This window comes from Uloborus diversus, chromosome 6 (genome assembly GCF_026930045.1).
Source record: "Uloborus diversus isolate 005 chromosome 6, Udiv.v.3.1, whole genome shotgun sequence".
Lineage (NCBI taxonomy): Eukaryota > Metazoa > Arthropoda > Arachnida > Araneae > Uloboridae > Uloborus > Uloborus diversus.
The window spans coordinates 127,419,762-127,446,378 of NC_072736.1; the positions used below are offsets into that span (position 1 = coordinate 127,419,762).

At 33.6% G+C, this 26,617-nt stretch overlaps 1 protein-coding gene across 1 annotated transcript in view; it reads right to left on the reverse strand.

Moving 5' to 3' along the window:
- Nucleotides 1-26,617, reverse strand: part of LOC129224093 (BDNF/NT-3 growth factors receptor-like) — a 183,083-nt gene that overhangs the window by 16,334 nt on the left and 140,132 nt on the right. The window contains exons 7-9 of the mRNA XM_054858498.1: nt 23,098-23,404; nt 8,842-9,070; nt 6,514-6,672 (exon numbers count right to left, since the gene is read on the reverse strand). Of these exons, the coding sequence (XP_054714473.1) occupies nt 6,514-6,672; nt 8,842-9,070; nt 23,098-23,404 (695 nt within the window). The remainder of the gene's footprint in view (nt 1-6,513; nt 6,673-8,841; nt 9,071-23,097; nt 23,405-26,617) is intronic.

The window sequence follows — 26,617 nt, forward strand, 5'->3', positions numbered from 1 at the left end:
TTTGTTGCCATGAGTTTCAGCGATTGTCACGGCCTATACGAATTAAGTGGGGCTATGATTGAAACATAGTTAATACATTAAGATAGGTAACAAAACATGAATGATTTACTATGCAAGCACAAACCGACATGACGGCAACTCAATGGCATCGAAGAAAATCCTCGTACAAGATTACGAATAGGCATGGGCGTATAGTCAAATGGTACTTTTAAAATGGCATCGGATACTTTCTATAACGAGACATAGCATTGCAGTCGGTCGCGTGATGCGAACGTTTCTCTTTCTCAACTCAATTAAACTCTAATGTTGGGTTGTTTAAATTCTTTTCTGTCTACTTAATAGTGGCTCTGTGGATAAAAACGATGAAAATTAAGTAAAACTCTTTGAAATTGAGTTTTTTTTTTTTTTTTTTTTTTGTTCTTGTAGCTTGAACTTCTATTAAATTCTTCGACTGGTATCAACGAAATAATTTCAAAAAAAAAAGCAAATTCAATAAAGCATGACTCACACCCCTATTTGTTACTAAAATTTATTTTTTACTATCAGTACAAAAGGTAGTATTTTTCGGGTTTTACAAAGAGCTGTGTTTCTTAGACATTAACTATAACTTCAAAAGCGATCTTTTTAAACAAAGAGTTATTTTTCTATAATCTTACTTTTATTTTTAGTATAAATGTGTTAAAAATTTAACTCAAACTCATGAACGTAATATTGGAAAATTTTAACTATTGTGTCTGGTCTTTTTAATCTTTTGGACTTCTTTTGTTTGAAGGAGGAAGATACTCGGCAATCTTATAAAATATAAGACCTAAAACATGACGAAAATAAAGTAGTTCTATTTCAACAGTAATTAACTGCAAAAATAATTAACCTTGATATAAGGTTTCGCAGCTCATTTCTCCTATGCGTTTAAATTTCGGTTTAGTTTTATTTTTATCATTCCTATACATTAGTTTGTGCTTGTTGAAAATTAAATTCCTTTTTTTCCCGAAGCTAATTTTTTATGTTTAAACGCAAAAAAAAAAAAAAAAAAAAAAAAAAAAAAAAAAAAAAAAAAAAAAAAACACTTGGGGTTTAGACGTAGCGCACTCTTTAAGTGTAGCAAATACAAAATATTTACGAGGTATTTGTATTAAATTCTGCATCTTTTGAAAAAAAAAAAGACAAAAAGTTGTAAGCTCTGCGCAATAATGCGTGTGTAAGATTCAGACCCCCCCCCCCCCCAGTTCCATTTTTCACTTCTTTTTTTTCTGCTTATATTTTTCTTCTTAAAGAACCATTTGCAAAGCACTAATTGCCGAAAGCGAGTCGAAATTACGTTTAAAAAAGTGCGCATCGTGCAAGAGAATTAAGCATTAGTTGAAAATCTACTGAAATGCGCAAAGAAAGAGCGATATTTTTTCCTTACATTGCCTTTAAAGTAGGGAAATGTGAAGCAAAGTCATATAGCTAAGATAAAGTGAATTTTTTTCTCATTGAACAAATTGGAAGTTCAACTCGAAAATTTCACTGCAAAAAGAGCGAACAGTATGTTTCACAAGATAACTTGCATTTAAATACAATGTGCAACTTTTGGCAGTAAATTTTTACTTTTAAGTAAAAGTAGAGATAAAAGTGGAAGCACTTTAACCCATACTATGAGGTAAACACAAATAATTGTAATATTTTTCTAGCGAAATATTTTCGCTATGTTACAGTTCAATAATGTCTTTGAAAAAATAAAAAAAAAGTAGGAAAGCATGGCAAAATGAATTAATTAATGAATGATTAAACGAATGTGTTAATAAATAAGTGAATGAAAAAAAAAACGAATGAATGTGAAAAAAAAAATATCTGCATTCATTAATAAATCAATCACCATGAAAAGGAATTTATAAATGAATGAAAAAATAAATGACAGAAATTATTTCGTTGTTGACGAGTCAAATTGCTCTACCTTAAAACCAATCCGAGTTTTAAAATCAAAACATGCTTAGGGTCACTGAACTGATCATCAGCAGGGTCTAATTAATATTTTAAATGTTAATATCTTGAACTCTTTCTCATTTTATTATAAAAAGAAGAAAAAAAATGATGACATTTTACACAATATTAATTCATCACTAACAAATTATGAATCTTTTTCTGCAGCAATATTTTTTTACGGTAAAGCACAACATGTTTAATAACGTAGTTAAAATATTACCAGGTGCACGCAACCGGGGTAAAATATTTCACCATTTCACATGGTTCCACTCTTTCATTTCATCCCACATTCGATGGGAAATTTATACTCCATTGAGAGAGGTTAAAAGAGGGCGAGTGTAAAATAAAACAAAAAGTAATTTCTATTTACGTGGAAAAATTTTAATGCTTTCCTCTGCAGTTCTAGTTCTAAGAGCGACATTATTTATTCGTGAGATCAATTGCTTACAACTCTAAATGCCATGTTTTTGTTGGAATTTTTTTTTAACATGTGGGATAGCGGCACCAGTCACTAACATTACTCTCAGGTTAACTCAATTTTCTGTGCCTTTTCATGTGTTTAAACTTTTTGAAGTATTTTTTTCTCATGCAACTACATCTTATCTGACGTTTGACTGACTCTGAATCCACTGAATTAGTTAATTATCTTTTTATTTGCTCAATTTCGACCCCCTCCCCCTCAACATCAGATACCGAAAAAATCTGATGACACCCAGTAACAGCAGTAATAGGCGGGATGAGTCATAGACAAAATTCCCCTTTTCTCTTTAAAATGTGCAAAAGTTCTTCATTTTTAGAACTAAAGGCATATTCAATTGAAATGAACATGAAACGCCAGCTGACCTCGTGGTGTGTCTGTTCATAACCTTCCATTAATGCTTTGCAAATACTAGGGTTTCCAATCCCGAAACCCCGATCCCAAATCCCGCGGGATGCCGCAGGACATTTAGCGGGATTGATCCCGCGAGATTTTGCTTTCAATCCCGCATTTTTTTTTTTTTTTCAATTCAAGCGTTTTCCAGCTTTTACCGCTCATAAAACAATTATTTTCACAAGCATCATCTGAAGATTTTATTTTCTTTCTCGTATACCTGCAAGAAAAACAAGAAAAACTGTGTTTCTCATGTGAATAATTATGGATTTACCATTTAAGAACACAATAAAAATAGAGTATATTTTTCTGAGAATGAATTGGCATTCTCATTCGAGGTTTCAGTTTTCATACGTTCGGCAAATGACAAAATGCCTAAAACTTATAAGCATTTTCGAAATCCATCATTAAAATTTAAAATCCAGTTAATTACGCTTTAGAAAAAATGGAGAAAATGTATTACATATTTCAAAACCCGCTGGAGTAGCTTGAATGCAATGTTGAAGCACTTCTGTAAGCTTAAGTAATGCAGTCAAAAACTTTAAGTTACAAAAAGTGCACTCCAAAGTAGAAAGGAATGAAAAATCTGAAATTATTTATGTGTATTCGGCACGAATTTAAGGAGCGACAGAAACTTGAATGAAACACAGGACGACTCGCATGACAGTGCAGTAAGTTAAGCTCTGCTCATGTTTTTGAATTCCTCTTTAAAGTGAAAAGTAAAATTAGCGAAGTTAATCAGACACTTTTACTGCGACTTGGTAAAATGGTGAATTCAAGCAGTATTCACCCCTTGCTATAATGAATCAAAGTCACTGATACAATGACCAACGTTAATGGAGCAACAAGGATATTTATTATCAATGCAAATTAAATTGGATACAGCAAAACACATATCCAAGAGACATCGTTTTTGTCCGAAATTGGCAGTTCTTGAGCAAAAACCCAGCATAAGAAAAGAAAAATCATTTCAAAAGGTGATGAGTTAACGTGGATCTTTTTCTAAAAGTCGACAATTATTTAAACCCAATTCAGTGGAGCCACAACGCGTGTTTTCATCAAGCGCATTATTTTTAGAGCAAAAATCTTTTACCAAATTCCATACGAGCGGCAAACTTCTATTTACCAAACGATGAATGCTAATTAGGATCTGACTTTGTAGTGCTTTACGCTTTACAACTGCTGTACGGAATTCAAGAAGACTATTAATTCTAGTAATAAAATCAGTCCTTCTTAAAAAGCACAACTTTTTCTATTTGAGACAAAATTTTAATTTTTAGAAGGAAAACCTCAATCCCGCCGGATTGGCTTCTTACAATCCTTAAATCCCGCGGGACTGAATTCGGTGAAGGATTTGAAACCCTAGTTAAATATTAAGTGGCTCATAAAATTCACTCTGATAACACTCGATGGTCGCACCGTATTCATGGGCCATAGCGACATCAGTTGTACCCGCCTAAAAGGCTTGTTATTTAAATCCAAACTTATCCTGCGTGACCTTCACTTGACGGTAGAATATTTTTTAAACAAAGATTTTGAAACATTGAACGGGATTACTTTTTGCATACGTACACACAGTTGGTTACATTTCTTATTGATTGATTTAGTATTGGATAGAAATTTTTTCCAAACATTAAAGTCATTATTCAACATTTGCAGTTAGAAACGAGTGATCTCATAAATTAGTATTGTAATTTCCAGACCCAGACCCACACAGCAGTAAAAAATATCAACTTAAAGACATTTTGAGTTAACCAAAAATGAAAAAAAAAACCTCTAATTTTAGGGTTTCTGCATATCAAAAAGTTATGCTAAACACGTGCCATGGAACGTTCCGAGATTTTACGGGTTTTCATCTATTTCCCCGTAAAATCAAGTATATTCGCAAAATAAGCTTCCTGAATTGCCTCAAACTGTACGAATGTAGACTTTTCACTACTTTAAACATACTTTTAGCTACCAGTTTAAGGATTGACTTAGCGTGCTTAATAAGTATATCGTGTTTAGTGCGATTACGGTCCGTTCAGGTTGGCTAAGCTCCCAATAAGAGCGAGTAAGTCTCTAGATATCTGCAGCTTCTCCAGGCAAGAATTGCTGACAAAGACGATGCTTGGTTCTTTAGCTTTGGCCATGGTTGCATTGATGCTACTGGAGCTTTCTTAGTAATTCAGGAAGGTTTTAATCAACCACATTAAACTGACCGAATTTCCCCAAAAGGCTTCAGACTGATTTTAACCGGTGGGATTCCCGAATTCTTCAGAAAAATTCAAGGATAATTCAGGAAAGTTACTGACTATTAGTGGTAAACGCTCCTGGTTTTTGCAAGACATGTTACAAGTAGAAATTGGGCACATTAGCTACCCACTATTTTCCAGGAACGTTTCTGAATCGTTTTTACAGCGTTCGTATATGGCTAAAATTAACAAATTACAGTAAACGGTTTGAAATATTACTAAATACTATCATAGAGCTTTTTACACTAAAATGTAATAGTATTTATCCGATTAAATGGTATTATAAACCAATAAATTCAAAGGCACCTTTAAAATGGGGTCGTTTCCCAAATTTTAAAAGTTTTTTTTCTCAAAGAGCATGCTTAAAAACATAGGATCTGACTAATTTTTTAAATAATTCGACTAAGTTTAACATGTTTAAAAATTACTTTAATTGGTGCGTTTTCATTGTTTACGCTTTTGCCGATGACATCACAAATGATGAAATGCCATTCATTGTTACTAGAGCCGCTATATAGATAGGCCGAAGCATCAGCTTAAGTTTAGCCATTATGGATCGGGTTTTTCATTGTTGCACTGCTAGGGTTACCACAGCAAAGTTTCGGATTTCGCCAAATTTGCCGAAAATAATATTTTATTTAATAAACGATTCACGTGTTCCGCTTTTAATCGCTCGTTGTGAACAATCACCAAACGCGATAACTCGCTAGAAAAGACAACCATTCAAACACGCGCTCCGATCCAAAGTGGCTGATCTTAAGCTGATGCGCCGGCTCGTATATACAGTTGACTCTCTGTTTAACGACTTTCAAGGGACCACAAAAAATCGTCCTTAAGTAGAAATCGTCTTTAATTAGAATGCTTTTAACACTATAGTGGACCATCTGGGACCGTGAAAAACCGTCGTTAAGTAGAGAAAGTCGTTAAATAGAGCGTCGTTAAACAGAGAGCCAAGTGTATAAGGGCCTTAATTGTTACCATTTGCAGAACGTAATATTTAATTTGCTTCTTTACTCACTGTACTGGCAACGATATGGTTGATAGCAAGCCTAGAGCGCAATATTTGATTCGCTTCTTGATTATCATAACGTGGAATCGTGACAGGCAGATGCGCCAAAAGTACATCATTTGTGACGTCATAAAGACCACGCCTTGTTTGAAAAATCGGACATTTTAAAAAAATTATTTAAAAAATAACTGTTGGGAAAATGAAAGTATTTTCTGGTTCCATGTTATTTTTTTTACTCATTCTATCAATTTCAGTTACTAAAAGTAGTACTTTTGACTGAAGGAAACAACCCCATTATGCTACTAAAGAGGTTTCCAATTGAAAACATTCGCAAGTAAGGTTGTAGTAAAAATTTAAAACTTGACTTTTCAAATTTCAAGTGAAACACTGTATAGGCTAGAAATTATAATTAACATCAAAAACTGATCTCTTACTTCATGGTTGGAGTACTCGTACCACGGTTGCTTTCCGTAGCTAAATATTTCCCATAGCACCACTCCGAAGCTCCATATGTCGGACTCTACTGTGAATCTTCTGTACAAAATGCTCTCCGGAGGCATCCACCGGATTGGCAGCATATTGTGACGACCTACCTAAAAGTATCGCAATAATTGGAATGAGAACAGGCTTTTACTTAATTGAACCATGATTAATAATCATTTTACGCGAGTTCAAGAGACATTTCAAGAGTAAGTTACCGCACCGCCCTGAAAACACCATGCTTTGCCTTCAAACTTGGATTTGAACCGAACCATTGCTTCGGTCACTCGTCTGATCAGTGCTAATTCCATATTAGCTACCAGTTTGTTTGGCTCTCTTGGCTTCCTTAAGAAGTTTTGCAACTCCAGCTGAGGCCCTTCCTATGCCGGGCTGATGAGTGCTAATAAGCACGACACTGCAGTCCTCGACTGGAATGACTGAGATGGAATGGTGGTGTATTTTGTCTACTTTTCAAGAGGTTAAATGAAATCACATTTTCGTATTTCAAGTAAAAATATGTGATATTCTTTTTATTATTTTTTTTTCTTTGGCAAACGTTCTTTTCTAACGGGGCTTTTAATGTTGTTCTTGTTCTAACGTCATTTTATAGAACAATCAAGATTGCTTTTTACCACGGCTGGTTTCCGACGTACATCTTAAGTCACTTAAATCTACTGTCTTATTATTAGTGGACATAAGTCAAAATATAAATTATTCACTTTGCGAACTATTGTTTCGGTTCTCCAACAACCGATAAAACATTCACAGTCAAATGTAAACATTTCCACCAATGGCGTTCATTGATATCACAAAAACGAAGGTGGATTTGGATATGCTCATTGAATAAGGCAGAAAATATGTATTCCCTCGTGACTAAAAAAAAAAGAATTAATTTGAATTCTGAATTCAAATTATGTTTTTCGCAATCACGAACTGAGACAGGACCCTACTCATTGGAGTTATTGTTTCTAGAAACAGCTCCTGTTCCCCCCTCTAAGCCTGCCTCTCCTCCTGGGCGGTTACGTGTGCATAGTTGTGTGTGTAAGTGTGTAGGCTTGTGTGTGTGCGTAAACCTGTGTGTATGCACGTAGGCGTGTGTGAGTGTGTGAGCGTGCGTGTGTAGGACATGGATGCCTCCGAGCAGGAGAAGCGGATAGCTCAGGAGCGGAGCAGCCGCGCCGCGCCGCCTGCAGAGGACGGTGGGCGGTGTTGCTCGCTGGTCCAAGTTCAAAAAGGCACGGACGCCAAAAACAGTCAAATGAGAACAATAAGCAATCGTGATTGCTCAAAAAAAAAAAAAAAAAAAAAAATCCTATGAAAAGGCACCTCCAAGTATAGAAGCATTCTAAAGTTTTATAACATTTAGCGGTTTAGCAAAATAAAATAAAAGAATGCCAAATGTGACTCCCTATTCTCACTGAAGCAAGCAGAAAATAGGCTGAATATCCCTAATTTATCCCTTAAACTATAGTTCTGAGCAGTTAAAACTGACATTCAATTGACAACAATAATGCCAATGTTGTTGTTACTAATACCACTCAGATCGCCGAGCCCGAGCAGCAATTGCTTGTCTCTTTCAGGCAGAGAGGGCTTCCGTTGTAACGAGCACCATTTAGGTGGAAGTCTGAACTAACTCAGACAGCACACGGTAGATGGAAGCACCATCTATTAACATTTCCAACTTCAGAACCAAACCAGAAGCTGAACAACACCTGGATCCGCACCTCCAGAGGTATTGATTTCCGCGGAGGACAAAATGACCACGACATATTTAACGTGCTCCAGCTGTCATCAATTGAAGCGATGGAATTTCAAACCGGAACTGGTAATAGTTATAGAACTGCTTCAGGGTTGGAGATAGCTAACAATTCAGAGTTACTGAAAAAATATTTTTGTCCCTATTAACTTTCACATTATATAGTGGCCGCCACGAATATGAAACGCGTTTGTTCTAAACAGTTTTGATTCCATAAAGCGGCTGATTCAATAAAGCGGCTAATTCAATGTTGCTTGATTTTATTCTTTTTTTGACAATTTGATTTATTAAAGCGGTTGATTCAAAATTCCACTGATTCAATTAACTGGCGTCCTCTGTAGTACCTTCTTGATTTAGTAGTAAAATTTTCCATGTTCTTCCAAGTGTTGCCGAATAAAATAATAGAAAATTGAAGGTTCAGAAAAGAAAGAAGAGTAAGCAGTGAACTGTTGAGTTAAGCTCAAGTTTTACTTGGCTTTAATTATTCCATTTTATGAGACTGAACTATAGAACGTGTAATACATACCCTGTAATAATCAGTACTGTAGACATCCCGAGACATGCCGAAGTCTCCTATCTTGACTGTAAGGTCGTCCCCAACCAAGCAATTTCTGGTCGCCAAATCTCTGTGGACGAAATGCTGACTCGCTAAATATTCAACACCAGCTGCTATTTGGCACGAAATAAAGATGAGGTCGGAAATGGACAGTGACGGATACTTTGTGACGTAATTGTTATGGTCAGGGGTTCTTTCTCTGCGTGAAACAAAAGGAATATGTACATCGCAAAAATGAATTATTAGCACATAACAAAGCACATGATTAATATATTAAACTAGAAGATCGCCCGTCAAGGTATGACGGGTGAAAATTGCTTCTACATTTGAACGAAGCAATTGCCTGTTTGGTGATATTTCGATATTTAAAATTTTAACCCTAACTCCAGCGGATTAACCCTAAACTTCTGTAGATAGCTCTCATTAGTGACCACTTTTTCCATTTCTTCATTCTCCTAAAATGACAGTCTTACCAGTGAAACAGTTAAGTTACCGGATCCAGTTTCACGTGTTCAAAATAAAGCATTGTAAAATTCCCTGCATGTCAAACATTGTCAACAAAATGTTATCAAATAATAAATAACTTACTGAGTTTTTGGTGCTTCAACAATGAAACAATGCTGTTACGCGTGCTATGACGCGAGTTTCATTGTTGGTGACGTCAGAGAGTGACTCGATCAGTCATTTTGGCTATTATATAAATGAACATGGCATGGTAGGGTGCGCATTAAATTCAGATTGTTATCATTCTTGAAGTTAGAAAAAGATAAGTAGTTTTCTGCAAAATAAAAACTAAAGCTTTAAAATGATCCAATGTTTTTGTTTTTAAATCAATACTCAAAATTTAAAATTTTTGAGTGATAAAAATATCGTCATGTGTTTATGTTATCACTCATAAAGAGAGAAAATATCACGATACATGAAAAAATTACACTTTAAAGGGAGGTAACTAAATTCTTATTAATTACTTATTTATTACCTCATCGGGCTTGATCGGAGAATTTGCTTTAAAAATTTCTCTTGTAACCAGGAAATAAAAGAGACAGTAAATATTACTCAAAACTGCTGATAATAAGAACGAGGGGTGTTCAGGATTCAAGGAACTCACTAAAATTTCGCTAAGATTTTTAATTAAGGAAAATGTTAAAAAAAATATTAGTGGTTTGATTCAATAAAATATCTGTGGGTAAGCCCTAATTAAGCCAGTGCCTATAATGTTTGAGATCAAAAAAACTTAGAACAGGATGAAACCCATTTTAAAAGTAAGAAAATATAATAAAATTAATAGGAAAAATAATTTACGGACGACTTGAGTTCGGGAAGGGGGGGAGGAGGGGTGGGGTTAAGGAAGGAAAAAACGGTTTATTATGAATTCCGGCAAAACTACGAGTCCTATCGAAAAAATGTAAAGAACAAAGTTTTTGGTAATAACAAGAACTACAACTTTTGTATTTGCACTTTTTTTACATAACCTCAAAATTTATGTGAAAAATCCGAAAAAACCAACTTTTTGATTTTTTATTTTTATCTCCCATAAAAAAAACGATTTTTTTTCCACGGATATTAGTTAAAAGTTACCTTTTTATGTCTCAAATTCACTGCAATTCTTTTGATTTAAAATATTTATTTTTTCGTCTATTTTTGATTTAATAAAAAAAAGCATTGTAATTTTCAATCGAAAAATCTCACGTCAAAATATCTGATTTTTTAAAAAATTGGAGTGTGTTTTCTTCGTTGGAATCTCTACTTTCTGATGGCATAAAAATATAGACAATAGTATGGGAAAATTTCGCAGAAAATGAAAAAAAAAAAAAAAAAAAAAAAAAACACGAAAAGTTCGAATTTGAAATAAAAAATCATCGTTACATAAAATTCTAAGGTATTTAAAAAAAATTTGCGCTTTAAAAGCCACTGTCTGTAAGAATCAGGCAGTTTACGGCATTTGTCATTGTTGAAATTTTTCATTTTTCTTATTTTCACATATGTTGTTCCTTATCATGAACGTAATGTTTGTGCAAAATATGAGCTTTGTCTGCCTTACCGTTTTTGGGAAATTAAATGTTTAAATTTAGGGGGCGTGGCACATTTTTGCGTGTTTTTCAAATTTGCATATTTTAAAGTGCTTGTTGCTTTAAGCGCCCCTATAATGACATGGATTTTTAAATTCTATACTGTTATACGGTCTTCTTAGATACTATTACAGCTGTCAAATCGGTGTTACTACGAGTGCGACGGCCACAAACTCCGATTAAAAATGACCGAAAATGAATTCTTTTACTACATTCAATACCAATTTTCTCAAAGCGCCTTCATGATGACACCAACGTTTTTACATAAATTCCTAGCTACACTTGCATACATCAAAAATATGTAATAAAATTGGTGTCACTATAAGGGCGCCAGAAGATATTGGAACTTTTATGTGATAAATATCACAAAAATGCAAATGTTTAAAATCTAACTACTACTCTCGCCCTTATAGCAGAGATCTGAAACTAATTAAGTTTGACAACCAACATGTTCGTCTAACATATGGAATAAAAAAATCGGTGTCACTCCTATTACTTTCGGAAATATAATCATTCGAAATTAGTATGTTATGGAGTAATTTAAAAAAAAGACTTTTCCAATTCGAATGGCTTTTTGCACGGTTTTTTATATAGCGAGCATTCAGAATCTAAAACATAATTTGAGGATGACGTAGACTAAAACAAAGAAAACATAAAAAATCAAATCACCCAGTTTCAGAAAGACGGTCATCTCTTATTGATATCTGTTAATTTTGTAGCACTAAAGCTTGGGAAAACATGGTATCCCGGAGAAATAGTAGAAGTTGACCATTTGCTAATTTGAATACAACCAGCCCTCTCATAGCAGAGATCTGAAACTATTTAAGTTTGATAACCAACACGTTTGTCTAACATTTGAACTAATAAAATTAGTGTCACTCCTACTACTTTTGGAAATATAATCATTTGAAGTTAGTATGTTGTGGTGCATTTTTTTCATTTATTATTATTGTTAATAATTTGTTTTATTTGTTTATTTATGTGTTTTGTTAATTTAATCTTATCACACCCAGATAGTGTTTTGACCATATTTATTTTTAATTTATTACAAAGAAGCAATGTTTAACATAAACAGCTTTGGGCAGTAAGAGCATCTTTATCTTGAATAGAAAATGCTCGTTTTGATATAGGTACAGGTGGATCTATTGTGCATAATATGTTTAGATTATCATACCAATTCTCGCCTTTTTTCCGGTCAAATAAATTTATTTATTCCAATCCTTTGTGCCATGCATTTGACCTTTACTTGCAAATGGTCAACTTGTACTATTCCAACGGGATACCATGTTTTCCCAAGCTTTAGTGCTACAAAATTACCAGATATCAATAAGAGATGACCGTCTTTCTGAAACTGGGTGATTTGATTTTTTATGTTTTCTTTGTTTTAATTTACGTCATCCTCAAATTATGTTTCAGATTCTGAATGCTCGCTATATAATACAATATGTTCATCACAATTTAAGACTGTTATAAAAAGTTGCATTTTTAATATAAATAACAGATAAAAAATTAGTATTATTGAAAAAATATGAATATTAGTATGATTATTTTAGCCATAATGCACATTACACAATACGTCCATCTGTACCTATATCGATTTACTGTGTTTCTAATGCTTTTTTAATGCTTTTTTTTTTATAAAAAGCATTAGAAACATATTATTTTAGGTGTCACTACTGTAATTTTATATTAAAGTTTAAAACAAACCGTGCAAAAAGCCATTCGAATTAGAAAAGTCTTTTTTTTTAAATAACTCCATAACATACTAATTTCGAATGATTATATTTCCGAAAGTAATAGGAGTGACACCGATTTTTTTAGTTCATATGTTAGACGAGCATATTGGTTATCAAACTTAATTAGTTTCAGATCTCTGCTATGAGGGCGAGAGTAGTAGTTAGATTTTAAACATTTGCATTTTTGTGAAATTTATCACATAAAAGCTCCAATATCTTCTGGTGCCCTTGTAGTCACACCAATTTTATTACATATTTTTGATGTATGCAAGTGTAGCTAGGAATTTATGTAAAAACGTTGGTGTCATCATGAAGGCGCTTTGAGAAAATTGGCATTGAATGTAGTAAAAAAATTCATTTTCGGTCATTTTTAAACGGAGTTTGTGACCGTCGCCCTCGTAGTGACACCGATTTGACAGCTGTAATAGTATCTAAGAAGACCATATAATAGTATAGAATTTAAAAATCCATGTCATTATAGGGGCGCTTAAAGCAACAAGAACTTAAAAATCTGCAAATTTGAAAAACACGCAAAAATGTGCCACGCCCCCTAAATTTAAAAATTTAATTTCCCAAAAACGGTAAGGCAGACAAAGCTCATATTTTGCACAAATATTACATTCATGATAAGGAACAACATTTGCAAAAATAAAGAAAATTAAAAATGTCAACAATCAACCTGCCTGATCCTTACAGACAATGACTCTTAAGAGCCATTGTCTGTAAGGATCAGGCAGGTTGTGATTGTTGGGATTTTTAATTTTCTTTATTTTCACATATGTTGTTTCTTATCATGAATGTAATGTAAATCCGAAATTTGAGCTTTGTCTGACTCACCGTTTTTGAGAAAACAATTTTTTTTTGTTTAGGGGGCGTGGCTAATTTTTTGCTGGTTTTTCAAATTTGCAGATTTTAATGTGCTTGTTGCTTGAAGCGTCCTTATAATGACATGGATTTTTTAATTCCATATTACTATATGGTCTTGTTAGATACTGTTACAGCTGTCAAATCGGTGACACTACGAGGGCGACGCCCACAAACTCTGTTTGAAAATGACCGAAAATGAATTTTTTTCTATATTCAAGGTCAATTTTCACAAAGCGCCTTCATGATGACACCAACATTTTTAGATCATTTTCTAGCCAGACTTACATACATCAAAAATATGTATCAAAATCGGTGTCACTATAAGGGCGCCAGAAGATATTGGAACTTTTATTCGATAAATTTCACAAAAACACAAATATTTAAAATCTAACTACAACTGTCGCCCTCATAGCAGAGATCTGATACTAAATTAGGTTGATAACCAACATGTTTGTCTAACATTTGCACGAAAAAAATCGGTGTCACTCCTATTATTTTTGGAAATATAATCGTTCGAAGTTAGTACGTTATGGCGTTTTTTTTAATATTTATTTATTTAATCTTTTCACCCCCAGATAGTTTTTTTGAACATATTTATTTTTAATTTAATACAAAAAAGTGTATCTTTTAACATAAATAGCTTTGGGCAGTAAGAGTGTCTTTTTCTTGAATAGAAAATGTCCGTTTTAATATAGGTACAGGCGGATGTATTGTGCATAATATGTCTAGATTATCATACCAATACTCATCTTGTTTTTTCAGCCAAACAAATCGATTTATTCCAATTGTTCTTGACATACATTTGACCTCAACTTGCAAATGGATTTTATACGAAAGATGTATAGAGAGAAGCTCTTACAAACATCTTATATAAATGCTTCAAATTTTCAACTAATAAATACCCCTGCATTGCCACAAGTTCAATTTAATGAAATTGGATGGCCCCTATCTTTACGAGCTCAGTTCAAGTTCACTTCAAAGCAGAAGCTGTGTTTATAAGAACAATTTAAGATTGGTGAACATACTGGGAAAAAACAACATCCCTGTCAAGTTGCACACTTGATGAGAAATGCAGTTCGTAACGGGGAAAAAACTGTTCGTTGCTTCAGAGTATTGTACTATGAACCAAATCCTATCCCTTTTTTTTCGATGGAAGAAACAAAAAAACGAATGCATTCTCAATACATCAAATGAGAATATTGAAGAAAGAGAACATTCAGAATATGAAACTGAATTTGAGGATAACGTAGACCAAAACGAAGATAACATTAAGAATCAAATCAACCAATTTCAGAAAGACGGTCATCTGTTATTGAAAACTGCTATTTTTGTAGCACTAAAGCATGGAAAAACATGGTATCCCAGAAAAATAGTAGAAGTTGACCATTTGCAAGTTTAGGTCAAATGCATGTCAAGAAGAATTGGAATAAATAAATTTGTTTGGCCGGAAAAACAAGACGAGTATTGGTATAATAGTCTAGACATGTTATGCACAATAGATCCACCTGGTACCTATATCAAAACGGGCATTTTCTATTCAAGAAAAAGACTCTCTTGCTACCCAAAGCTGTTTATGTTATAAGGTACACTTCTTTGTATTAAATTAAAAATAAATATGTAAAAAAAAAATCTGGGTGTGAAAATATTAAATAAATAAATATAAAAAAACGCCATAACGTACTAACTTGGAACGATTATATTTCCAAAAATAATAAGAGTGACACCGAATTTTTTTGTGCAAATGTTAGACAAACATGTTGGTTATAAACCTAATGTAGTATCAGATATCTGCTATGAGGGCGACAGTTGTAATTAGATTCTAAATATTTGTGTTTTTGTTAAATTTATCGAATAAAAGTTCACATATCTTCTGGCGCCCTTATAGTGACACCGATTTTGATACATATTTTTGATGTATGTAAATGTGGCTAGAAAATGAAAGCTTTGAGAAAATTGGCCTTGAATATAGAAAAAAATTCATTTTCGGTCATTTTTAAACGGAGTTTGTGGGCGTCGCCCTCGTAGTGTCACCGTTTTGACAGCTGTAACAGTATCTAACAAGACCATATACTAATATGGAATTAAAAAATCCATGTCATTATAAGGACGCTTCAAGCAACAAGCACATTAAAATCTGCAAATTTGAAAAACCAGCAAAAAATGTGCCACGCCCCCTAAACAAAAAAAATTGTTTTCTCAAAAACGGTGAGTCAGACAAAGCTCAAATTTCGGATTTACATTACATTCATGATAAGGAACAACATATGTGAAAATAAAAAAATTAAAAATGTCAACAATCACAAATGCTTTAAACTGCCTGATTCTTACAGACAATGGCTCTTAATTACTCAAAAAATGTAAGTTTCCATGTTAATGTAAGAGTGAAGGCTTTCACGGCCGGTGTCAATATTATGAAAGGATTTTTCCGGGCTGTTGTGCCGTGGTCTGAGTGTATATTCTCCAAACGTTTCGGCTGCATCTGCGGCAGCCATCCTCAGTGGTTCCGAGTTCGTAACTTCCAGGGAAGAGACTTCTTGGCAACTGATGCAAGTGTCGAAGTCACTTCGACTATACTATTTATGAAAGAAAATAATAATAATTTTGTTTTATAGCTGATTGATTCAAATTAAAATACACGTAGTATTTACCTTTCTATGTAGATTCCAAAAGTTTATTTTAAATAAGTAAATCCGTCACGATTTACTTTAAGTAACTTAACCTGCACGTGTATGTTTATAAATGATGTTGTTCATTGCTCGAACGATCTTAGCAGCTGCTACGAAATAATCAGCAGGTAGTAAGGCCCAGACCTTTCTAGACTATTTGCCTCTTCTGTACAAAATATTTTCTGAAGGCTACAATGTTCTATAGACCATTCAAGTAAAAAGTTATCCTTGCATATAGTATAGCGAATATCACTGATCGACTAATGCTATGACGTCACCATGAAGAGAAGTGTAGACAATAAACACAAAACATTTGAGAATTTAACATCAGCCATAATTCACCGAACTTGTCAAAGTCAATCATAAGACTGCAATAGCTACGTTTCGTACTTCACGACAGAGAAAATCAAAGGAAGGAAAACAAATAAATAAAGAAGCTCTCACATTTAATTTCCAATCTTTTTTTTTTGCAATGATTTTTTTAATAAATATTTTAAAAGAAAAAATACAATCGGTTCCAAATAACAATACAAGAGGTAATACAAAACAAATTACAGCATATTCAAAAACAAAACACACAGAATGATTTCGGTAAAAACATTATACGTAGTTCGTTTGAGAAATGTACCTGATTTACTCGTAGTTTCAGTAAAAGCACGTTGTCATACCTCTTGTATGTCGACTTATGTTATCTAATTTCGCGTGTTTTTTGCAGTCTCTATGTTCCATGGATTTTCATTTTTTTAATTTAGCAATTTAACATGGAAACCTACATTTTTTGAGTAATTAAAGCGTAAGTTTTAATAAAAAACTTAAAATTTTACGTAACGATATTTTTTTTTTTTTTTCGAATTTGAACTTTTTCGTGTTTTTTCATTTTCTGCGAAATTTTCCCGTACTATTGTCTATATATTTTTTATACCATCCGAAAGTAGAGATTCCAATGAAAAAAACACGCTCCGATGTTTTTAAAAAATCAGATATTTTAACGTGAGAGTTTTTGATTGAAAATTACAATGCTTTTTTTTTTATTAAATCAAAAATAGAAGAAAAAATAAATACTTTAAAAAAGAAAAATTGCAGTGTATTGGAGACATAAAAAGGTAACTTTGAACTAAGTTTCGTGAAAAAAAAATCGTTTTTTTTATGAGGGATAAGAATAAAAAACCAAAAAGTAGGTTTTTCGCATAAATTTTGAGGTTTTGGGGAAAAAGTGCGAATACAAAAGTTGTAGTTCTTTTTATTACCAACAACTTTGTTATTTACGTTTTTTCGACAGGACTCGTAGTTTTGCCGGAAATCATGATAAACCGTTTTTTTCTTCCTTAACCCACCCCCTCCTCCCACCGTTCCCGAACTCAGATCGCCCGTAAATTATTTTTTCTATTAATTACATTATATTTTCTTACTTTTCCAAAGGGTTTCATCCTGTTCTATTTTTTAAAAACTTTTTACCATTTTCAAAGGTATCGGCACTGGCCTAAATAGTTAAACTCTATTCACGTGTTTATTTGAGTTACACATTCTTCTTACTTAAATGTGTTTGCGTGCGCATTTTAATTGACAACAAATGATTTAAAACAAGTATAAGCCAATGACTGCTAAGCACGAATACTTATGTCGCTGAACAAAGTACGCAACCATCCCTCGAGCTGCATTGAAGAGTGAAATTAGTTCTATTAATATTCTCCAACTAATTCTATTGTTCTATTACTCATATTACTGCCACTTCCAGGTATGATGACGGTGTGCTATTGTTAACGCCCGTGCTTCAGTTGAAGCAGAGTTTACTTAAGCCATTACGTGCCTCAAACAATGGGCTGAAATTTCGAATTCCGATTATGGTTAGGAAGAAGTTCGGATCATTAACACAGAGATTTTTCTGCTTTATAATTTCTCAAAGCAATATTTTGAGGCTACACTTATCCCTCGGGATACTTTTGTTGTTCATTTTATTTGTTTTCTTCAGTGAATGAAGTTACATTTCAAATTGAACAAGAAATTCGTTCAACTAAATAAATCTAACTTTCTGTTTAACAATACTGGTTTTCTAGCGTCAGTTATATAACTGTTTTCACCTTCTTGGACTCAAAATTATTCCAAATATGCACTTTTAACAGTCAAAGCAAATTTAAGAAATTCGCCATTTGAAACTTGGTTATCCTAAACTTTTAAGCGTCAGTTAACTCTCACTATTGGCGTTATTTTAACACGAACATTTCAAATCAAAGCGTTTTTTTACTTCCTTTTACAAAGTAAAGGAAGTATTGTATTCGCGAAAAAAATTTCACCCAAAAATAGGCCTTAATTTCCATTTTGCTCGCCCCCGAATGAAGGAATTTTTTTTCAACCCGATCACACGTGGATATATGCCTAAAAACGTATAGACACCCGAAATATCCATTTTGGCGATCCCCGAATTAATTACAACGAGTTTTCTCGTGACTTCTGTATGTATGTGCGTATGTATCTCGCATAACTCAAAAACGGTATGTCCTAGAAAGTTGAAAATTGGTATGTAGACTCCTCAGGGGGTCTAGTTGTGCACCTCCCCTTTTGGTTGCATTCGGAAGTTCCTAAGGGGGTCTTTTATACCTTTTTGGGGGGAAATCATTGTTAATATGAATGAAAACTCAAGTGGTGTTATAATTTGGCAAACTCTTGGCGATATATCGCCAAGCTTTTGGTCGGCAAGTTTTACAAGTTTTTGTAGTTTTTAATTTGGTTTCATTTTGGCCACTGTTGGTGATATTTAGAGAGTTAACCTTTGAATCACATTAAAATGTCAAATATTGGAAAAATTAATCTGTATAAATCGTTTTTTTTACTTCAGTTCGGAACAAACTTGGGGTAAAAATACTTAAAGTGTTTCTTTGCTTACTTCAAGGCACTACTATTATCATTAAATTGACGTAAAAGGAAGTCATGTAATGCACACTTCAGCTAGGTTTTTTTTTTTTTTTTTTTTGGCATATAATGTGAGTGAAAATGAGAAATCTCATTTCAATCATACGCGGTTTAAGATTTGACGCCTTTATTTTATTTTACGTGGATGGTTTCGGTTTTACGCGGATGCGACAATGCAAACAGATAAAATTTTCCCCTCTTTCAAGATCCAAACTCCTATAGATTGCAGATTACACGTAATCAACTGCATTTTGGCTTGCTAATAATCGAGCTTGGGCCACTGGAGACATTTTATACGATTGGTTCCAGAGCTCTTTCCAAAAGTAAAATTATCACACTCACACAGTTCAAAAGTCACTGGAGGAAGAGCTTCTAATAGTGACAAAGTAAGCCAAAACGAACGAGGATACCGACGTCAGAGACGCACAACCAAAAACGTTCACATTGGAAATTTTGAGCCATTCCTAGCAGGGTTGGGTTTTGGACTGCCCAAAACTGGTTTAGGACATTACAGGTGGTTTTTACCGTCCAAAACTGTCTAAAACTGTACAAAAGTGTCCGAAACTGTCTTAAACTGTCCAGAACTATGCTAAAGCTAAAGAGGTGTAATCTAATCAATTTGTATTTACTGCAATATTTGTAATGCATAAATATAGATATTACTGAGGTTTAATTGATGAGTATTTGATAATATTTTTCTCCAAAATGTTCATTTAAAAAATAACTTTATAAAACTGCCAATAACTCTATAACATAAAAACTTTCTTCTGTAAGAGTTGCTCGAGTTATGAAAGGAAATTCACACTACTTCCAAGACAACTAATTTCAGTTCCATTTATAACTCAAAGGAATGTTACTAAATGTGCAATATTTAGGTGCAAAAAAAAAAAAAAAAAAAAAACTTAATTTTTTAAATGGTTTTTGCAAATAAGTTTTATATGATGTTTTAACGAATGTTATTTTTAAAATCATACATTAAAAAACAAGAAATTGATGATTGAACACTTATGCTATAAAACTTGTGCTATTCTTTTTTAGTTCATATTTTTAATGTAATACATTCTGCAACTGCAAAAAATTGTAATTTATTACATTTAAGTCAATTACTGCACTATATTTTGAGCACTTTCTATTGCATTGCACACATGCATAAATGTCAAAAAAAAAATTGGTTTATGGATAAAAAAAGACTCCTGCATACAAATTGAAATTTTTAATGAACAATTTAATTTCTACGCAAATAGATTAAAATCAGCTGCAGAAATAAGTTACATGTATATACTTGAATGTTCATATTGAATAAATATATTAAAATAGTCAGAAAAAAATTTTTGACACATTTTGTTCTGTTTTTGATATTTTCTTACAAAATATGTGTTTCTCAAAAAATAGTTTGGAACACTTTCCGACACAAGGGTTGTGAACAGGATGGTAAAAACCTTGACAATCCTGCTTTCTTTCGCACATAGGGAAATTTAGTTACTATTATCAAAAAAATAAACAAATAAATAAAAAAATAAATAATAATAAGCAAATAAGCAAAAAAAGCAAAATAAAAATAAAATAAAGTAAAGTTGAAACATACAAAGTGAATTATAAAACATAAATTACAAACGTCAATAACAAAACATTAAGAAATTCTTGATTATAGTTCAACATGAGTTAGTAGTAAATTCAACACTAAAGAGCGCCAAAGGCACTGTCCGCAGTGTTATTTAATCGGTTTAAATTGGAGTACAAACACAAATATGTATTAAACAATATAATATTTACAAATTAATTTTACACAAGTAATAAATATTTCACACAGAACACTAATTTGACTGTTTGACTCCAGAAAAAGAAACACAATAACTCGCATTGAAACATTTCATAAACAATACAAAACATAATCCCCCCCCCCCGGTTGGCAAGTCAGTATATTTTATCAGCTAATAATAAACTAATGCATACAAATAGAAATTTTAATCAAGAATTTAACTTCTAAGTAACTAGATTAAAATCAGCTGCATAAATAAGTTGAATGTTCTCCATTGAATATATGTCAAATGTAAAACTTTACTTTGATACAATTTATTCTGTTTTTGATGTTTTCTCACAGAATACGATTTTTCTAAAAATAATAAACTTTTGGACACTTTCGGACAGTTTTGAACAGGACGGTAAAAACCAGGGTTTTTACCGTGGTTTTTACCGTAATGTCTAAAATCTTGCTAACCCTGATTCCTAGACAATAGAAATGATCTTTCTGATTTGTTAGTGAAGGAAGATTCTATCATGGAAATGACGCAAGTAATCATGGATGCGTTAATGCTCTGCAAAGAATTACAGAGAAAAATTCTTAATGATTGCCAAAAGACTATCATAGCCAGCTCCTCTTTATAAACAGAACCCGAAATTGATTTACGTTTTCTTTATGCATGTTGTGCATAAAAATCGATGTAAGTTCACATTGAACTTATTACACAATTAGTCATCACTAGAATGAAGTATTTTTTTTTAAATCTACGGAACCAAACCCCTATTTTAACACTGCTATTAGGCCTCAATTTACGCGGTTTCAATTTACGCGGCATTTTCGTGGAACATAACCCCCGCGTAAAACGAGGGTTTACTGTATTTGTAACAAATAATAACCGTTCAAAAAAGTTCATTGCAATTTCAGTAAAATGAAATGTAATTCTAACTATAGAAGTGGCAAGGTTATCTTGGCAGCATTCTAACGGGAATGAAGAGCCTAACCATAAGAATATGATTATCCTGCTCCCAGTTGAAGGAAAAATAATTAGATTAAAATACGCATTACGAAATCTTTATTATTATTACTAATAATAAAGCTGAAAGTTTGTCTGGATCTCTCTCTGTCAGGATCTCTGTGACGCGCATAGCGCCTAGACCGTTCGACCAATTTCATGAAACTTGGCACAAAACTAGTTTGTAGCGTGAAAGTGTGCACCTCGAAGCGATTTTTCGAAAATTCGATTTTGTTCTATTTCTATTCCAATTTTAAGAACATTTTACCGAACAAATTATCATAACTCGGGCTAGTAATTTACCAAATTACCATAACGTGGAACTGTAACATGGGCGAGCAATTTACCATCCAATATTTGTAAATATTAAAGGGAACCAAATGACCTTTTAATTTTCTACTACGGGTAAAGCCGTGCAGGTACCACTAGTGTAAAATAAAATTATATATAAAAAAAAGTTTGCAAGTTATGCCTCCGGAATTCTAGCTAATTGTATACCAAAGTTCAAGACAGTACGTGCTAGGGGAGCTCCTGGGCATAGCAAAATGGCCGTACGTAACGTTTGAAAAGTGGTTTTCAAATTCACGGTCTCCTAACACTTCTATAGTTGGGGGGCAAAGAAAACCTGGCAGCGTACGTAATGATGATGGGATTGGGCTCTTCCTAGCCTTTACAATGCTGCGAGGTTACTCAGCGATAGTGACATTTTTCTCTGTAGCTTAGTGCTTAAAATGAGTTAAGCCTAGGATTTTCGCTAAGTTCGAAACACTTATACCTTCCGTTCTAACTAACTGACAAATTTAAAACAAACTTTATCTTATACCTGTACATACAAAAAGCTCTTTCGAATGGTGTAATATCTTCAGGGGTTCAAGACTTTTTTTTTTCACCTTCCTGTTACGCAATTTATGTGCAACTCGAAACTAATTTAAAACCTTTGCGGTCCAAACTAATTTTGTAACAAATTTCAAGGATGCAGTGTAGGTGCTCTAAGTTCTTCTAGACATCGTGGAATCACACTTACAAATAAAATTTTGACGTAGCTTTGTTCACTAATATTTTATTGAAAAAAAAATAATTAAAAGAAAATCACTCAATGCTTATTCGTGTTAGAGAAACAGTTTTTTGCTCATTCTGAAACTTGCTAAGCTTGTGATCAGACTATTTTTTTATAGCACCTGCTCAATTAGCAACATAGGTTTCAATGTGAATTTCATCTATCGCTTACCTTAAAAAGTTACTAAGATCGCCGTTTTCCATGTATTCAAAAACCATCATTAGGGATTTTCCGTCTGTAGAAACTCCGTAAAATTTGATAATATTCTCATGTTGTAAATTGGCAAGCAATTCCGCTTCTCTGTCAAAATCCTCTTTGGCGTCCAGGACGTCCTTGTCCTTTAGGGTCTTCACAGCTACCAAGGTGGTTGGTTCGTCTGGGGTCAGGTAATCTACCGTAGCGAGGAAGACTCTGCCGAAAGCACCTTCACCCAGGCTTTGAATAAAGTTTATCTTCTCGGCTGATATGTGATGAATACCTTAAAGAATGAAAATAACTCATTTTAAAATAATGCTTCTTTTATCCTCAGCATTAGTTTTGATACCTGTTTAATAGTTTTTCAGTATGTTCTGACTAATAAAACTAGCAGTAGTGGAGATCGGCCAAAATTTATTTACATTTAGCAATTTGAATTTTCTAATTTTTGACACTAATGCTGGGTACGGAAATAAAACGAAAATGCGCAATCAAAAATTTAAGTCATTGTACCTACATAACCCTGAATCAACTGTACCCTGTCTCCTTTACTGTTTTTCTATCAGAAGCGACTCTTCCTAAAGTGGCTTAAACTTATCAATGAACTTGGATGTATCCATCTTAATAGCTTCATGAAGAGTTTTTTTTAGTTTAGAGTATCATCTCCTGACTAGAATCACTCGCACAACTCTTTTTACTTTTTGAGCAGTTGCTGTAACTACACTGCTGGCCACTCAAAATGCAACACTAAGAAGGAACAGCCAGAATGAATTGAAACTTTGCACATGTGAACGACAAATATATTAATATTAGAAAATGATTACAAAATGAAAGCAAAATGATCAATCTGAAAAAACCCTAATTGAATGGAGGTTTAAGTACACTGTTAAGACGCCTCTAGCGTGAATGTACGAAGCAATGCAATTGATCATTGAAAAATAGCAATCTCGTACGATGTCCTGCGTCATCTCGTACCATAGTTACTGAAATTGTGTCACTCATTCGATTAAACTCATAGGCAGTTCGATTTACCGTCTCATGTAACCCTAGATATGCTCGATTTGTGACAAAGGAGGGCATCTAGCCCATCAGAGAAGTTGCGGAATAGGAAGCTCCCTGAGACCCTTGCTGTGCCTGATCTAGCATTGTCCTGTAGCAAAACGGCTCCTGTTTGCCCCGTCATGAGTGCCAATATATGTGACTGAAGCATGACAGTAACGTACCGTTAGGCTGTCATAGTGATGTAACATTAAATTACGGTCAAGCATGTTTCGTATTCGATGGCACCCCATAACGTCAGCTGTAGGTGCGTAGTGTAGCAGAAAAACAAAGACTTCATTAGGGCATAAACACTGTCGCATCCACTTGGAGAACTGTCGGATTCGAAAAGATTCGTTTGCAACCGAATATTATGGGGTGCTATCATATTCCAAACATTGTCACCCCTAATATTGATCCACAGCACCATTAGGGTGGTTCAAAAAAACTTTTTTTTCAGCTAGAGTCCAGGACACCCCCTAATTTTTTTTAGACTTACTAATAGTATTATGCTGCAAAAGTTTTAGTTTCTCACTCAGATTTTAAGACGGTGCTCAATGACCCCTCAATTTAACATTTGCAGTAGCATAGAAAATGTTACAAATTTAGAAACATTTAATTTCCCCTGTTTTTTTTTTTTTTTTTTTTTTTGTAAATAAATATTTTATTGCAATGTATATTAGGGTGGCCCTTAGCTATAGGGCATTTTTCGAAAGTTAAAATTTTATTGCTCCCACCCTCTTATCTTGTTCCAATGAATAAAAAAACATGTTGCACAAAATTTCCGTTCATTTGAACAGTTTCTAGGGGTGCCTCAAATGCCTTAAAGCTTAACCAGTTTAAGAAATTTCGTAAATTTTTTTACAAGATTGCGTTTTTCTTCAATAACGCAACGATTTCCAGAGAATAAATGCATATTATTATGTCAAATAATTTCTATAGAATCAAAACAAAGTGTAAGCAAGCGAATGTTGAACATTATTTTTTCATAAGTAAGAATTTAGTAAAAGTAGGGCAGTTTTCACGGACTTTAGCAACAATGTGTAAAACAAAAGTGTTCTCACTTTCATCTTTTGTGAGAATATTATTGTGTTCCTGAATTAATTTTACACCATTCTGCAGCATCAATTACAACAATTGTTTTGTCGGGTTTTCCCAATCCCGCTTATATAGCCAGAGTCATCTTTCCATGTTTAAAGGTCTTTTTCACCTATGTTTCTTGCTGTTGTATCTGGCTAAACTGCTCAAATTTCATCGGTTAAGCCCTGTTTTTCAAGTGCTTGATAAGCAGCCATGGCTTTTTCTTCTCCTGATAATGTTGGGATTTCAGGAACTCCCAACAATTGCTCCATGCCTTGAAAATTTATTAATTATTTCCAAGCTATTGATCCTCTTAACTCTTGTGAATGCTGGGAGCACTTTTCCATCTCAGTGTAACACTAATTCTTGGCAACTGTTAAGGTTAAATTTTTGAAGAACTTTTTCATGTCTCTCTTCTCTTAAGTATTTTTTGAAGGCACTGAAGACAAGTTCGATTTATGATTAGATCCTCAGTATCATGCCCAAACGCTTCTGCAGCAGCGACCAATTTGTAAATTTCATGCCTATCAGTGATACTTCAGAAAAACAAGGAGTAAAAACAGCAATATGCCTCATGTTTCTGTTTGAGTCGTAATTCCTGTGCTTGAAATGTCACCGCTGTGTTAATTGCGGGTGTTTGCTTACATAGGCCGATTTAGGCCGTGAATTCTGGGGGTGCAACAATACCGGGGATCGGGGGGGGGGGACAGGGATGTCGATTGCGACTAAGACTACTATTTTGACGGCAAAGGCGATTACTTTAGTCAAAATATGGGAAAAAACGACTGTTACACATGCAATTGTAAAAAACGGCGACTATTTTAGTAAATGTAACTGAAATACGTAAAACCGATAGTTTTTTTTCCCCCTGGGTGAAAAAAAAAATTAAAATTTCCTTTATCACGGAAAAAAACGTGGGCCAGGATAGTTTTACCGCGTTTATTTTTTGAAAACAATCATTTAAAAAGTGGTAAAATGAAATGTTTAAAAAGTGGGAAAATGAAATGAAAAATCATTCACGACCAGAAATGCGATGTTCATATTTTTGTGCAAAAAGATTCGTTTTTGCAATCGCGTTTTCTGAAAAAAGTTTCCACTAACTAATTCTTTTCTAACTGTTTTTTGGTTTCTAATTTCTTGTTTCCAAGTCATTCTTTTTTTTGAAAACGAGAGCTAATTTTCTCTCTATCGGAAGTATCACGAATGCGGCGCTTCTACAGTTAGGGCAAGGGCAAACCTAACCTGGCAGCGTCGTAATGCTGTGATTAGGGTCTGCGTAGCCTTTACAATGCTGCCAGGTTAGGTTTGTCCAAACTATAGTTCATTTTATCCAGTCAGTGTTTTATTGTTGTCTTGAATTTACATCACTCTCCGAGGA